The 15,281-nt window shown below is 52.3% G+C and overlaps 1 protein-coding gene across 1 annotated transcript in view; it reads left to right on the top strand.

Moving 5' to 3' along the window:
- tnrc6ba (trinucleotide repeat containing adaptor 6Ba) overlaps positions 1–14,176 on the top strand; it is a gene marked incomplete at its 5' end in the record, with an annotated part of 15,149 nt that extends 973 nt beyond the window's left edge. Inside the window, 26 exon segments of the mRNA XM_079756831.1 lie at positions 18–42; positions 48–363; positions 366–581; positions 584–1,098; positions 1,101–1,457; positions 1,460–1,614; positions 1,616–1,655; positions 1,657–1,776; positions 1,779–2,343; positions 2,597–2,761; positions 3,003–3,097; positions 3,128–3,244; positions 3,450–3,521; positions 3,952–4,152; positions 4,736–4,864; positions 7,103–7,255; positions 7,717–7,836; positions 7,958–8,186; positions 8,548–8,715; positions 9,287–9,430; positions 9,547–9,690; positions 9,910–10,002; positions 10,559–10,768; positions 11,094–11,161; positions 11,324–11,463; positions 11,700–14,176. Coding sequence (XP_079612957.1) covers positions 18–42; positions 48–363; positions 366–581; positions 584–1,098; positions 1,101–1,457; positions 1,460–1,614; positions 1,616–1,655; positions 1,657–1,776; positions 1,779–2,343; positions 2,597–2,761; positions 3,003–3,097; positions 3,128–3,244; positions 3,450–3,521; positions 3,952–4,152; positions 4,736–4,864; positions 7,103–7,255; positions 7,717–7,836; positions 7,958–8,186; positions 8,548–8,715; positions 9,287–9,430; positions 9,547–9,690; positions 9,910–10,002; positions 10,559–10,768; positions 11,094–11,161; positions 11,324–11,463; positions 11,700–12,243 — 5,101 coding nt within the window. The 3' untranslated portion in view covers positions 12,244–14,176.
- Between the last annotated feature and the right edge of the window lie 1,105 nt (positions 14,177–15,281).

The raw sequence follows: 15,281 nt of genomic DNA on the forward strand, positions 1-15,281 counted from the left end.
CCGGGGCTCGGCGGCAGGGGAGACCCCGGGCTCGCCTCCTCGTGGAGGGCCAGCCTCCGTACCCCGCCGCCGTCTCCAAAACGGGTGCCTCAAGGACTGACGAGTGGGAGGGCGGCGGAGGGGCTTTCGGGGCCGCCGACGGGGACAACGGCACCTCGGGTGGGGGGTTCCAGGGTTCCGCGAGCGGGGCCGGCGTGTGGGGCGCGGCCGGCAGCGGGGGGGAGAGCAGCAGCAGCAGCAGCAGCGTGCAAGCCTCTGCGGCATCTCAGGGAGGGTGGGGCTCGAGTGGCGCCGCGGCTGGAGAGAGAGCGGCGGCGGGCGGCGACTGGGGCGGCGGCGGCTCTGCTGCTGTGGCCGGAGCCAATCAGGAGGGGAGGGGCAGGGCGGAACCTGCGGCAGTAATGGCAGCAGCGGCGGGAGCAGCGCCGGAGGGAACCCGCCCCCCACCTCGGCCTGCTCCCCCACGGCGCCCGCCATGAGCAGAGCTTGGGACAATCAGAGGGGGGAGGCCGGCGAGACCGGGGACTGGGGAGGGGGCCGGGGGGGCTCCTCGTCGAGTGGCGGGAATTCCAGGAGCGGGAGTGACCTCACGGCGGCCACTCGCGGGCCCACCGGCCGGCACCAAACGCTGAAGCTGCCTTACAGAACCTGCTCAGCCGCTCGGACCTGGACCCCCGGGTGCTGTCCAACACGGGCTGGGGCCAGACGCAGATCCGGCAGAACACGTCCTGGGACCTCGACGCGGAGGCGAAACGTGTTGCGGCAGGAGGAGCAGCAGCAGCAGGAGGAGGAGGAGGAGGAGGAGGAGGGAGCAGCAGAAGCGGCTCTTCGTCCTCGTCGTCATCAAAACACCAACAATCCAGTATAAGTTCTTCATCTTCTTCTCAGTATTCTGCTGGCCCGGGGGCCGTGGCCGCGGACTCCATGGGCCCCGGGGTCAACCCGTCTGCGGGCTCCTCGGGGGAGGGCTGGGAGAGCAGCAACAGTAGCAGTAGCGGAGCCTCGGCGTCTGGGAGGGGGCACCCGCCCCCCCCAGGCCCACACATGAGGAATCCTGGCGTCTCACAATCTAGCGCCATGAGCGCGCCCATGGGAGCGGGGGGGTGGGGAGCATGCATAGCCAGCAGGGGAAGCCCACAGGCTGGGGGGGTGGTGGTGGTGGTGGGAGAGGCATGGGGGCCGGGGAAGGCCAAGGAGCCAAAGGTTGGGGAAATGAGGAGTGGAGAGGCAATAGAGGAGGAGGAGGAGGAGGAGGAGGAGGAGGAGGTGGTGGTGGTGGTTGGGGTGATCAGGGTCAACAGGGTACCCCAGCCAGTGGAGGCTGGGGTGAGAGCCAGGAGGAGAAAGGCGGAGGGTGGAGGGAGATGGGTAGGGACGGTGGAGGAGGCGGAGGCGGCGGTGGGTGGGGTTCAGGGCAGAGGGGTGGGGGTGGTGGAGGAGGTGAGGAATGGGAGAGCCCAAATCTAACAGTGGAGGTGGAGGCGGAGACGGATGGGGGGAGGAAAGGAAGGACATCGGAGGAGGAGGAGGAGGAGGGCGAGTATCAGGATCATCCGGGGATTCAGATGTAGGAACATGGGGGAGCTGGGACGAGGCTGGCCCCCGTAGAACCTGGGGGGGGTGGTGGAGGTGGAGGAGACGCGGGGCCCAACAAGGCCCCACCAAAGCTGGAGTGGAGGGAACGTGGGTGGAAACAAAATGCACCAGATGCCAAAACAGCCAGTCGGGCGCCCATCAAGGGCCCGGCGGGCACCACTGCAACAGCAACAATCACAAGCCCGCGCAATCAGCAGCCGCAGCAGCCGCCGCAGCACGCTCTGGACCAGGGGGCTATGCAAGGAGGCTGGGGGCGACAGCCTGCCTCCCAAGCGCAGAATCAGAACCAAAGCTCAGGCTGGACCTCGGGGCCCATGCCCAGTGGCCCCAGTGGAGGTGGAGAAAGAGGAGGAGTTGGAGGAGTCGGTGGAGGCTCGGAGCCCAGTGGCTGGGAGGAGCCTTCGCCGCAGTCCATCAGCAGGAAGAACGAGATCGACGACGGCACGTCAGCGTGGGGAGATCCGACCAATTACAATTACAAGCCGGTCAACCTGTGGGATAAAAACAGTGCACCTGCGGGCCAGCCGCCACCGGCGGCACACGGCGCGGGGCCTGGCCCAGCTCAGGCCCAGCAGCAACAACATCAACATCAACAGCAGCAGCAGCAGCAGCAGCAGCAGCAACAACAGCAGCAGCCACCGCAGCAGGGACCTCCAGTACAGCAGCAGCCCGCTAGACAAGCGGCAGCGGCGGCTGGGAATAGGGACATGAACCCTGGTCACGGGTCTGGGAAAGTCACAAATATCGGTAAGAGCTTTGTTTAAATTTGGTGTTTTGAATTGAAGTTAAGGTTCTGGTTCCTTGTTTTTTATGGAGCTCTACCAATAGGATTGCCAAAAACGACCCTACCGAATATTCCTGCTGAATTTACAACTTGTAAAAATCATATTCCAACATCATGGCAAACGTTTGTCATCCTTATCATTGTTAGTTAAGTAAGGATATTAGGCCAGGCAAACAAGACGACCACATCATTCCCACGCGTTGGCCTTCCTCCCAGGTCCGTCCGGATGGGGAAGCACGTCACCCAACAGCCCCCCTGTGGACAACGGTACGGCCGCCTGGGGGAAGACCACAGATGCCCCGGCTACCTGGGGAGACCCTGGGGAGACGGCAGCCAAGACTTCAGGCTGGGGAAACCCCTCTGCCAACCCCGCCAAACCTGGTGAGGAAACACTAGCGCCTGGCGCCTCTTTTTATGCTCACAGGACACTTTGCTGATGGTTGTGGTTTCTAGTTCAGGAACTCTAAGTGATTCTGGTTTTAAATGGTAACATTAGTGAATCTGCAGACTGCTCGTTAGTATATCTAGCCCGCTTGCATAAGCACCAGCATTTCCCACCGACTCACCCCCCCCCCCCTTTCTCTCTCACTCTCTTTGTCGTCCTCTCTCTCTCTCTCTGCAGGTGTAAAGTCTATGCAAGATGGATGGGGGGAAGGAGAGAGCTCTGTGGCGGCCACCAGGCACTCCAGCTGGGAGGATGAGGAAGATGGTGGACGTGGCGGTGGTGGTGGTGGTGGTGGTGGTGGTGGTGGAGGAGGGGGTATGTGGGACAACACTGGCTCCCAGGGAAGCGGCTCCTCCTGGGGCCAGGGAAGCAATGGTGGCTGGGGCCAAGGTCACGCCCCCAAGAAACCCAGCAACAAGGTGGGGAATTCTTTGGGACGCATGGGGAATGCCTTTGGGGCTGTGGGGCTGCTAATTTTCGTTTGGCCTGCCACGACCTTGTCCAGATGGACTCGATATATGGCGCGATTTAAAACGTTATTTTTTTGTTATTTTGTTGGTTGTGGGAGATATATTTGAGTGCTCATTTTCGCAACTGATACATGTTCTCCCTTCCGACCCTCAGGGGCCAATGAAGGGGCCTGGCGACTCCTGGATGAACCCCATCAACCGACAGTTCTCCAACATGGGGTTGCTGGTAAGATTCCCCTATCTCTCAGGCGCACCGATCCGCTGATGAAGTTACAATGAACCCAAAATCACCCTCTCTTGAGAAATTATGTTTCATGAAATTGAATAAAGGGAGTATCCATTCCAAAATGTAAGGTATTCATTGGATTGATGCTGAGGCTGAACAGCATGAAATTTCATTAAATTCAGATTTCCAACCAATCCCATGGTGTATACATAAGAATTATGTACCACGGTTCTCGTCTAATTAAGCATTGCCACATCAAAACTATTTAACCAACTGAACAGATTTATTTTCGGGTAGCAATGCATCGGCGTAGAGTAACATTAAAGCCCATTGGATTTGTGTGGGGGATATCCTTTCCTAGTTTGGAGAATCGTCCGCTCACTCAGCGGCCCGTGCTTCCTACTGACCCTCCCTCTGCCCTCCCTCACAGGGGGAGGACCCCAGCGGCCGCAACATGGACCTGGCCCCCGGGCCCGGGCCCGACAAGAAGATGGAGGCGGAGAAGCGGGCCATGGGCATGAGCGACTACAACGGGGACATGCGGAAAGGCGGGCGCGGAGGGCCTGTATCCTACCGGTCGCCCGGCCCCAAGGACGTGGGGCCCTCGGATCCCGGATCCTACTACGACAAGGTAGGCCGTCTCTGGGAGAGCTGCTCCACGTCCCCGTCCCCCCTCTTGTCTCTTCTTGTCTGTTTAGTTCACTTAACTCTTGTTGTCTTGTATGTGCTCTCCTTTCTCATCACCATATCTGTACCCCTCCCCCCCCCTCCCTCCCTCTCTCTCTTGTCCTTAACTCCTCCTCCTTTTCCTGCCCATTCTCTTCCTTCTTTCACCCAAACCCACGCCCCACCCATCACTCAAATTGGGCCGCTCCCATTGGCTTGTCTCTGACCAATCAGGACGGTTACCTTGGGGACGAGGGTCATGGCTCTCTATACTCTCCGCCCACTGTCTTCAAGTCCCACCCCCTCTACAACCACACTATCCCCCTTAGACAAGTAAGATCCCAGTTTGTCTTGTTATGTGTGTCGGGCATCACCTTTGTCAATGTGGCGCCGTCGCCGCTTGCATTAGCGATCGTAGCTTTCCTTTCAATCATAATGTAAACCTACCAAACCAGCCCTGCATAGTTTCCTTGTGTGTCAGTGTGTTTGTGTTCGGGCTTCAATCTCCTTGATTACATTTCTTGCATGTTTCTGCGTTCCGATCTCAGGGCAGTCACAACATGTTTGGCCTCGCCGGAGGGGGCGTGGCCCAGTCCAGGCACCAGCCCAGCGTGCCGCCCATTAACCCTTCCCCAGGGATACGAGCGCAAGTGCCTCATCAGTTCCTGTCACCACAGGTTTCTGCCCCTTTATCACTCCTGTGTTGCTTGTCTTGCACACTTGGCTGCATACAAATACTCTTCAGAATGCAACCGAATGTGTGTGTGTGCCCCAACTGAGTCCAAGGGAGGAAACTTTGCGGAAGATATTGTCACATAAATGGCCTGCATAGCCAGGACATTGTTGTAAGATAGACGCCAGCAGCTGGTTGCACCAGCAGAACGCAAGGTCCCACTTAACGTTCGACTTTACTCTACTAAAAAAATAGCAGTTGCACCAAGCAGATAGTTTCAACGTTACACTAAGTTATAACTTATATTTTACACCTCCCCTCTAGCTAGTGTAAGTTCCATTCTAATGATAAAGACCGGTAAATACGTTAAAAGATTTAAATGCAAAAGATGGCTATTCGTTTTGAGCAATGGGAAGAGGAGTTTCAACGCGGTTTGCGTCGGGGACGGGTTGTCCGTGACCGTATCGATCCATTTCATCAGTATGAGGATGTCGATTTATATGCGCGATTTCGGTTTTGCTGGGCGGAATTACTTAGGATAACCGGCCTTCTGGACAACGACCTACAGCACACCACAAACCGAAATTCGGCTCCAAGTCCAGCGATGCGAGTGTGTTTGGCTCTGAGATATTTTGCCACTGGGTCTTTTCAAAACCCAGTGGGTGACTCGGTCCATGTGCACAAGTCTACGGTCTGCAGAGCGGTTCGAGCTGTCGCGCAGTGCGTTTACCTAGGCTAGCTAGATCGGATTAAGCCTTATATACCGATGTTGCTACTCGAACTGCTGTCAATTATCGGAACGTACATGGGCTTTAAGAGATCGGATAATGGCCGGAGCATGGCTGAATCCGCTACCCTAGGTGGCGCTGTAGCCCTTTCAACAAGTGGTTATAGAGCCACTTCCGGTTGACCTCTACGTCCCAGCAACGACAAACACAGGCGGCATTTGAGAAAGATGTTTTCAGTAGACGGCTGTCAGTTCACTTCGCGTCCATGTCATTTCTCCGACGCTCCATTGTTCCGACCTCTCGGCCGTATGCGGACTCCTACGACGGCGGAGGAGTCCAGTCGGAGGAGTCCGCCAACGACCGAGAGGTCGGAACAATGGAGCGTCGGAGAAATGACAAGGACCCGAAGTGGACCTTTCTCCTCCATGTAGCGTTTCAATCTTGACTTCAGAGTCGAAGCCAAAATTCCTGTTGTTAACCGATCTCGCTTGTCCTTTCATGTACCGATTTCGGTCCGAAGTAGATCGGGTTAAGGTGTTTGCATGCATTTTAAAAGTCTGGTTGAGGTCTTATTAGTTTCTTTATCCTCTAATGACTCTGCATGTAAATGCACTGTGCAGATATCTGAACACATATGTTCGCTTCCCTGTACAGCCTGCAGAACTAAACCATGTCCATCAACAATTTTATCAGATCGCTGGTTTCCCAAATGTGACAGGCTGTGCAATTTTGCAGAGGTTGGCAGTTAATTCCGTTATTACCTTCTTCTCGTGTCTTACCTCCTTAAAATAAAGAACAACTCCAGCACACGTACAAACCAATATTCCATAACTATTCCTAACTCAGACAAAAACTCACGACGCTCACACAACAAATAGCATACAAAGCAGCAATGAGCTGCAATTTATTATAAAATCCGCCATCAAATTGCTTAACTTCATGCCTGTACCGCCCAACTCAAATTCTAGAGAATAAATGACTGTCAAACTGTTTTGTTTGTCCTCTCACTTGGGTGCTAACGCGTCCTCACTCGGATAAGGTGGAAACTTGCCGGTACTTCCTGTTTACATTGTTGGCTGCCGATGATTGGCTTGAAATGATCTAAACGTCATTAAATGCGACACGGGTACAATTTACGCACTACTAGTAACGTTAAAACTTAAGTTGTGGTGCAACCAAAATTTAGAACACCTTTTTAGTTTGAAACTAGCTACGTCGAGCGAAGGGTTAAGGCGAACGTTACACCCAAACTTATGAACGGCTTTACGTTCTGCTGGTGCAACGGACTAAAGGAGTTGTGCACGCTAAGATGCGGACACACAGCACAGTCAAGATGACTGGGAACCACCACTAATACCGCTGGTGTCACTGGGAGTCAAACAACTGCTACATGGGGCCTTATTTGGGATCATGAACTTTAGGACCACAACCGGTGATCGTATGTTCACGCGCTAACGTGCGTGTGTGTGTGTGTGTGTGTGTGTGTGTGTGTGTGTGTGTGTGCGCCCATCCAGGTGCCAGGCTCTATGCTGAAGCAAATGCCGCCTCCCAGCGGGGTTGTAGGGGGTGTGTCGGGGGTCGGGGGAGGCGTGTTCCCCCCTCAGCTGTCCCCCCAGCAGATTGCCATGCTCAGCAGCATCTACCCCCCCCACATCCAGTTCCAGCTGGTGAGAGCCCCACCCGGCGCCGGCATTATGGGCGTTACGTCGCAGTGCTTAAAGAAAAATCATATCACGCTTTGATAATATAAAGTTTATGTTTATGTTAGACTGGCATTGACGTGAGTTGATTGAATTGACTCATTATTCAGTCAATTTGTACTTCTGTCTGACGAACATTCACAAATTGGTTGTCTCAGAGTTAGTGGAATGTGCAACGTAAAAGGAAAGCCAAGCGTTAGATTTTTGGATTATTTTCATATAGATGTTCAAAGCAGAAGTCAAAGCAGTTACATCGCCACCATGTATATTTCCGACCACTTCCTTTCACACACTATTTTGTTCCTTCTCTCTCCCTCTCTACATCTCGTCATTTTTCTCCTTTTCCTTTTATTTTGGCCCCGTCCGTTGTCTGGGTCTCCCTTGTGTCCTTCCTTCCTTCTTTGCATCCTTTCCTTAAGGCCTACCAGCTCCTTCTCCAGCAGCAGCAGCAGCAGCAGCAGCAGCAGCAGCAGACGCCGCAGCAGCAGCTGCTCCAGAACCAGAGGAAGTTCCCCCAGAACGTCCGCCAGCAGGCCGACCCACAGCAGGTCCGTTGTTCATCCTGGACGGAAAATTCAGGCTTACATTTTCTTTCTTTTTTAAGAACATAACGATGTGTTTTAATCGGTGTGTTTTAACCTGACTTGTTGTTGTGTTTTCCCCGTCCAGCTGGCCAGGATCATGGCCGTGCTCCGTCAGCAGCAGCAGCAGCAGCAGCAGCAGCAGCAACAGCAGCAGCAACAAGTCGGGGGTCTTGGGGGCGGCTCCAAGCTGTCCCCCTCCCACCTCGGCGTGGGAGTGGGCGGCCCTAAGCTCCCTGGCGTGGAGTCTCTGGGCCACGGCGGGCTGGGTGGCTCGGTGGCGGACATGCATCCTAAGACCCATGGGGGCTACTCTGGTGAGTGGCGGGCCGCCCCGCAGGCGCATGCAGAAACAACGCCTTGCAATGCTGTGTGTGTATATCATTTATTTCTATAGTAATGTAGTCGCGCTTTCATCCAAAGCGCCCATACAGTGAAGTGAGATTCAAAGCATTGAGGAGCAGGTAGAGGATAGGCGTCTTTCTCAATGGACGCTGGGGAGCCAGGCTAGAACCTTATCCCTTTTGACAGGCGACAGGTGACCACAACACTACCCCTAATAGCAGGCTTGTCAGAATCTGATTTACCTGACGTGATTTCCATTGAAATAACAGCTCCCCTCTCTTCTGCCCATCGCCCCTCTCTACCCGCCCCATCGCTCTGCCTCCCCGCGGACAGGGTTTGGCTCTGGGGTCAACCTGTCTGGCCTGGACATCGGGGGCTCCGGGATGGGCGCCCACGGGGGGATGAAGGACATGGGGGGCCAGCAGTCTCGCTTCAAGTGGATGATGGAGGGCCACTCGCCGCCCGACTCGGTCCCTCCCGAGAGCATGCTCCACAAAAATGGTAGGATACAGTCTTTGTGGACGTGTGCGTGTGTGTGTGTGTGTGCGCTTGATTAGTTTTCTCATGAACCCCACCGCCTTAGTCGGTGTGACACAAGCTGGGTATCATGGCTATATTGACATTCTTCAAGTCTTCAGCCAGTTTACATACTTCAGCATGCTGAAGTATGCTGAAGTATGTAAACTGGCCAATCAGAACACAGAGATGGACCACTTAAAGTCTCAGTGTGTAACATTCCAACTAGCTCGTAGTTTAAAATAACCCGGAGGTGTATGTAGTCAAGATTTGAATAATATCAATATAATCACATCCTATAACTGATACTTTCTACAACTATAAAGTGCTGTAGCTCTTCGTTTACAATAATCATACTACTGACATTTCCTAAAGCCCTCCCATTCACCCCCGTGCCAGCCTATCTACCGTAGTTCACGTCCAACAGTTGCACAGCCAGTTAGAGTAACGAGAACCTTCTTCTTGAGTTTCTTTAATTCTGAGCGTCTCCCGCCTTCTGACCTGGAGGAGCTCAATCTTACACATTGCACCTTTTAACTCTCCCTGCGTCTCACAGGTCCTGTTACCCCTATGAAGATGCCCGGCGGCTCCCCTTACTCCCAGTACGACATGGGCGGAGACCCCCTAGGGGACAACTGGCATCGTACCCCTGGCAACAAGATGGCTTCCAAGCCTGCCTCCACCACCAGCTGGCCTCCAGGTAGAGGCCTCAGGTCCCTGTGGCGCCGCCCACGATAGGTTGTTTTGTTATCTCCCAGGATTTAGGCGTGCATGTGTGACCACCATCAGGCAATCGCATCTCTCATCCCCCTGCAGAGTTCCAGCCTGGCGTACCCTGGAAGGGAATCGACCGGGTTGACCCTGAGTCTGACCCCTACATGACCCCGGGGAGCATGATGGGCAACGCCAGCTCCCCGAACCTCAACGACTCGGACCACCAGTTGCTACAAGATAATGCAGGTGAGTGCCCCAGATGGACCTCCCCAGTGATGGGGTGACTGGGTTTGAATTGAATCAATGCAAAGCATATCGGCACAAATTTGAAAGAAATACAGGTGCAAAAACGGCAGCCATAGAATTGTGCTCGAGGGGAAAATATAATTGAGTTGGTAGTGGTTACATCGTATTTGTGGTGATTTGTTGATGTTGGCCTAACTTGGATGGTTTTGTGTTGTACAGATTCTACCCCTTCCCTGAACACCTTGCTGCCTTCACCTGGTGCCTGGCCTTACAGTGCCTCAGACAGCCCCCTCAACAACGCACATAATTCAGGTAACCCACACACCACTCGACAGTGGGCCTGGGAGTAGGGTATCACTAGAAGCATGAAATGGTAAAAGCTAAGCTTTCATTTGGTTGGTGTTATCTTAAAGCCTGTGTTCCGTACAATATGCAAGAAATTTCTAACTAGCTCCAGTAATGCTGAAAAAACAAAAACACTACATTCCCTCCCGCTCTCCAAACCCCGCCCCACCCTCAAAAAGCAGGGGCGGGGTTTTGACTTAAGAAACATGACATGGTATTTCTCTACACTGCTGCAACGTTGGAACAATTAACCTAGTTCCCTGTAGCCTTAAGGTTACGGTCGAAATACGGACAGACTGAAGCCCATCCTGTATGTTGAAAAACACTGGCAGTGCACGCTACAAGGACAGTCTGTGTAGCTGGTGAAATCCCACACTCTGCCTGCGTGACTACGTGTCCGTGTTCCAGCCCGTGTTTCAGCCGTTGCTGTTTACATGACAGAATGTGTTTTACACAACATGCATATTTAAGGAAAAATACATTAAAAAATGTTGCCTCAACTTTGATAAATTCCCCTTTTCAGTAAAGTACACAGATTACAAGGCCAGCTGGCCCCCAGAGCCCATTGGACACAACAAACCCTGGAAAGCTGGGAGCCGCAGCAGCCAGCTCAACCAGAACCAGCTGTCCCGCCCACCGCCTGGCCTAGCCAGTCAGAAGCAGCCAATGCCTTCGCCCTGGTCCGGGGGAGCCCCACGGTTGTCTGCCAGGGGTTGGAGCTCGGGCAGCAGTGGTAAGTCCTCCACACTCTTCCCCCACGTGTACCAAGAGACTAAAGCTTGTCAGGTTTCCAACTTTACGCTAAAGAGCCAGGCTTGGCCGGCTTACCTAGCCTGGATGCAACACAGAGCTCCTCTAGATAGTGTTTATGCATTTAGTCTTGGGCGCTGTGTAGCAGCAGTGTTTTTCAATGTTCATGGAGTTTGAAGAGGAGTTGGTGCTACAGTGAGCAAAACAGAATTAGAAATGAAAAAAAGGTCTTCCTCTACATTTGTTTGATTTACTTTTTAATTTCCCTCACCTCTGACCTTTTCTTTCCTTTCATCTCCCCTCCTCAGCGTCCACATGGAGTGACGGCAGTGCACGAGGAAGCTGCTGGTTGGTGCTCAGTAATCTCACGCCACAGGTACACGCGCACACACACAAACGCACACACTGTCCGCTTACACAATAACATGGGTAAGCTGGAAAAGTATTTCAGAAGTTTGAGTGGGCCATTTTAAGTCCCGGTAAGGACGTGCACACGAGCGCGACGGTCTTCATTGTTTTTTCTTTGTGTTCCCTCCAGATCGACGGCTCCACCCTGAGGACCATCTGCATGCAGCACGGCCCCCTGCTGACCTTTCACCTGGGCTTGACCCACGGCACGGCCCTGATCCGCTACAGCTCCAAACAGGAAGCGGCCAAGGCCCAGAGCGCGCTGCACATGTGAGTCACGGCGACGCCCCCCCCACTCCTGACTTTTTACTTCAACACAAAGTCTCATCAAGATTAGAAGCTTTGACACAAGAGCGGCCTGTATACATGACCAAAACACAAGCTGAATCCACAAACAAACGCCGCTATATTAAAGACGTTGCAACCGCATGCTTGACAAATGCATACGGCCCTCGTGTTTGGTCTTTCCATGGAAAGCAGCCCCTGAGCGATGTGTCCCTCCCTAGGTGTGTCCTGGGCAACACCACCATCCTGGCGGAGTTTGTGAGCGAGGAGGAGGTGGCCCGCTACATTGCACATTCCCAGGCAGGAGGAGGAGGAGGCAGCGGGGGGGGAGGAGCGGTCGGCTCCTCTGGCTCGGGCCCCATCGGGTCTTCCTCCATGGGGGGCAGCAGTAACGGCGAGAGGGGCGGAGGATTAGAAGGAGGATCTGCCCCGGGCGGAGGATCGGGAGGCGGGAACGGAGGCCCCGGGGCCCCTGGCTCCGGGTGGCAGAGCCTCGACGGTACAGGCAGCTCACAAGACCCACCGGCCCCCCAGGGGCCCGGCCTGGGCATGTTCGCGCCCTGGAGCACCAACGGGACGGTGGTGGGCGGCAGTGGCGGTGGCGGCGGCATGGAGAGCGGGCGGCAGGGTCTCTGGGGGGGCATGGGCGGGTCGGGGTACTCCAGTGGCAGCCTGTGGGCCTCCCCGGCCATGGACGACCGGCACCAGATGGGGAGCCCGGCCGCACTGCTGCCAGGGGACCTGCTTGGGGGAGGCGGTGACTAGGGGCCCCGGTGCGGTGACTGATACACTCACACACGTATACACAAACATGCGTGCACACAGATTCAACCCTTGGTGTAACTTATAGGTTTGTGAATTTGTAATTTATTCACATGAACGGATAACATTGAATACCAACTACACTGGCCACTGATGTGCAGATACACTGTCTCTATCGCACACAAAAACAAACACACACACACACACACACACTTATTTACACACGCAAACACACAAACGTTTATGCACAAGTTAATTTCCACATACATCTACCCGCTTTACCTTTAAAATGAAGACGTCAAACTATCAAAACTTGAAGCTGAAAATGGTATATATATATCTATATTAAAAAAAGGTCCTTCCATACGGGCGGGAGAGAGACGACTGGATAGCGCTTCTCTTCTACATGCCGCTGCCGCCATCTCCATCCAGAGAGAGAGAGAGAGATAGAGAGATAGAGAAAGAGAGAGAGAGAGAGAGAGCGCCCCGACCACTCAGGCATGTGCTCCACGGAACGACTCCAGCCACGAGTCGCCTGTGAACAAGTTCAGCTCGAGCTGTTTTTAGTGTGCCACAAAATGTTTTGTATTACTATTTAATGGTTGAATCTCCACGACAACAGGAAAAAAAAAAAAGATTACACAACTTGCGGACTGAGCCTTCGTAGATCTGGGTTTTTGGCGTGCCTGCGAGTTTTCTTCCCTAGCCCCCGCCCCCTGACCTTGCCCCGCCCCGCCCCGCATCCCTACCCCGAGTTTTTAAGCCCGAGAGCTAGAAAGAAAAAGGAGGTAGGGGTGGGGACTAGAGTTTGGGGGTGGTGGGTGGGGTCTCATAGGAACATCAGCAGTACGCGACAGTGGCTGCGGCTTCCCCCACCCCCATCCCCCTTAACCAATGCTGCAGCAGCATTTATGCTAGGTACACACATACACACATCTACCTTGGTTGAGATGGATGGCATCGCCATGGCACCCAGGGTACAAAAACAAACAAAAAAAACATTAGCCAAACTTGCACTGTTGATGGCTCTGGGTACCCCGGGGACCCGTCGTGTGGAACTCCTTCCATTTGTTGTTGTTTGGTGTTTCTTTTGTTGTTTTAAATGGACCCAGAACTACACACAGCGACATCGCTACTACTCAGACCTTTCCAGTGGGAGGTGATTTAAAATCAACAGAGGCCTTGGTCAATGTCCCAGAACCCTTCCAACCCTAGTACCCGCATCCCCCCCCACCCTCCCCGACTATGAGATGAACCGTGTCAGGTCATTTGCATTCTCACCAGTAACACTGCTCTTAAAAAAAAAAAAAAAAAAAAAAAATGTTGACAAGCTTAATTTTTATTTCCTGCTATGCGTGTTGTCCATTTGTTTATCGTTTTAAGACGTAAAATAACATTGTGGAATCCGAACCCCCCCCCCCCCCACACCCCTTACCTATCCCCCACTTTTTCTTTGTCCCCCCCCTTAAAACACTGACCTCATAGGGTTACGTCGCCACCTAGTCTGTCACGTGAAGCGCCGTAACATTGGCACTACTTCATGTCACTTAATTTGTTCTGTTTTTTAGCAGTTTGTTTTTTGTCAAGGTTATGTTTTCTTTTCTTTTGGTGTCCAAATGCAATAAAGAATGTGTTTGATTTATTTCATTTTTTGTCTTCATTAAGAAGCAACCAATTTGAAGGCATTTGTACGGAGATGCCCGGATGCGTACCCACACCGAGCTGAGCTGGAAAAAGGTGTTTTATAGACACGTTTAAGACGTTACCTTATGTTTTGTTGTCATTATTTTTTTTTGTTATTTTATGTATCAATTTAAATTAAGTCTGTCTTTGTTATCACTCCTGTTGAGGATCTTTTTGTTTATCTCAGATGTTACAAAAAGGAATTGAAATTATTTAAAGCAGAAAAGAACAAGATAATAAAGGTTGAATTCAAGCCTGTGGTTGTTGGTTCATTGATTAGTCATTTGTGAATTTCGAATCCCCATTCGATACCTTCTCGTTTCTTGAATAGCTGGTGAACAACTTGCGAAACTGCATGCTTTTTGCAGTATTATTTTTTTTAATCAAAGGTATTCAAATTGATTGGTCATCAAATGTTATACTCATTCAAAATTTGCACTAAAATGTAACCATGGTCCAACTGATGATTTGGGTAATAATCCAAGATGTGAAACAAGAATATCTAAATTCCAATCTGGGATTTATAAAGTACTCTCCATATTCAATGTGTGAAGCTTGATCAGAGCAGTTTTAAAAGCAAATGGTTCGGCTTTACCACCAGGGGAATGTCATAAATTGGCCTCAGAAAAGACCTTGCATCACAACATTGATATGGTCTGGTGTTGGGGGGCTGAGGCATGGTTGATAGTTCTGGCAGTAACAGAACAAACCAATGCAGCTATGTGTGGTGACCAGACACTAGTTGGTGAGTTGTAGAGAAAAAACATGGGAGACTTGAGGTAATTTGTTAATGTGTTATGAGATAACCCGACTAATGTAGAATTGTAATTCTTAGTAATAAGTGTTTCTCAACGCACCGTTCAGCCGACCCTAGTTCTCGTCTCGTGTGGAGTAAGAGGTTCTGATGTACTGGTGGCTGGGCGGGTTCCAATGAGGGTCCCTGGCCAGGGCCACTTCCTGCGAGCTCAACGCGCCTGGACCAATCGGGCATCACGAGCACAGAACTATGAGGTAATCCAGTCAACACACCTCTGAGAAAGGGGTTATTCATGAATTGCTCTTGGAGACCATTGGTAAAAAACATTTCCTTCCTTCCTTCCTTGCTAGGCTTGGATTTAACACTGGCCTTATCCAAATGCATTGACACAAGGGTTTTTTAATCAGAACAAATAGTGGGTGTTAAGCAGAACCTTGCTTTTAGGATTCCCTCAGCGGCTGATTTTTCTTCTATCCTGTATTTGTAAAGCAGTACCAACTCCCAATCAGGGAGAAAAGCTTGAGTTTAGGCCTATAGGTGGGTGGAAACAGAGTGACTTAACAATAATACTTAATTATGTTTGTATTCACGTTCCCAAAAC

Source organism: Pollachius pollachius, assembly GCF_949987615.1.
Source record: "Pollachius pollachius genome assembly, chromosome: 19".
Classification (NCBI taxonomy): domain Eukaryota; kingdom Metazoa; phylum Chordata; class Actinopteri; order Gadiformes; family Gadidae; genus Pollachius; species Pollachius pollachius.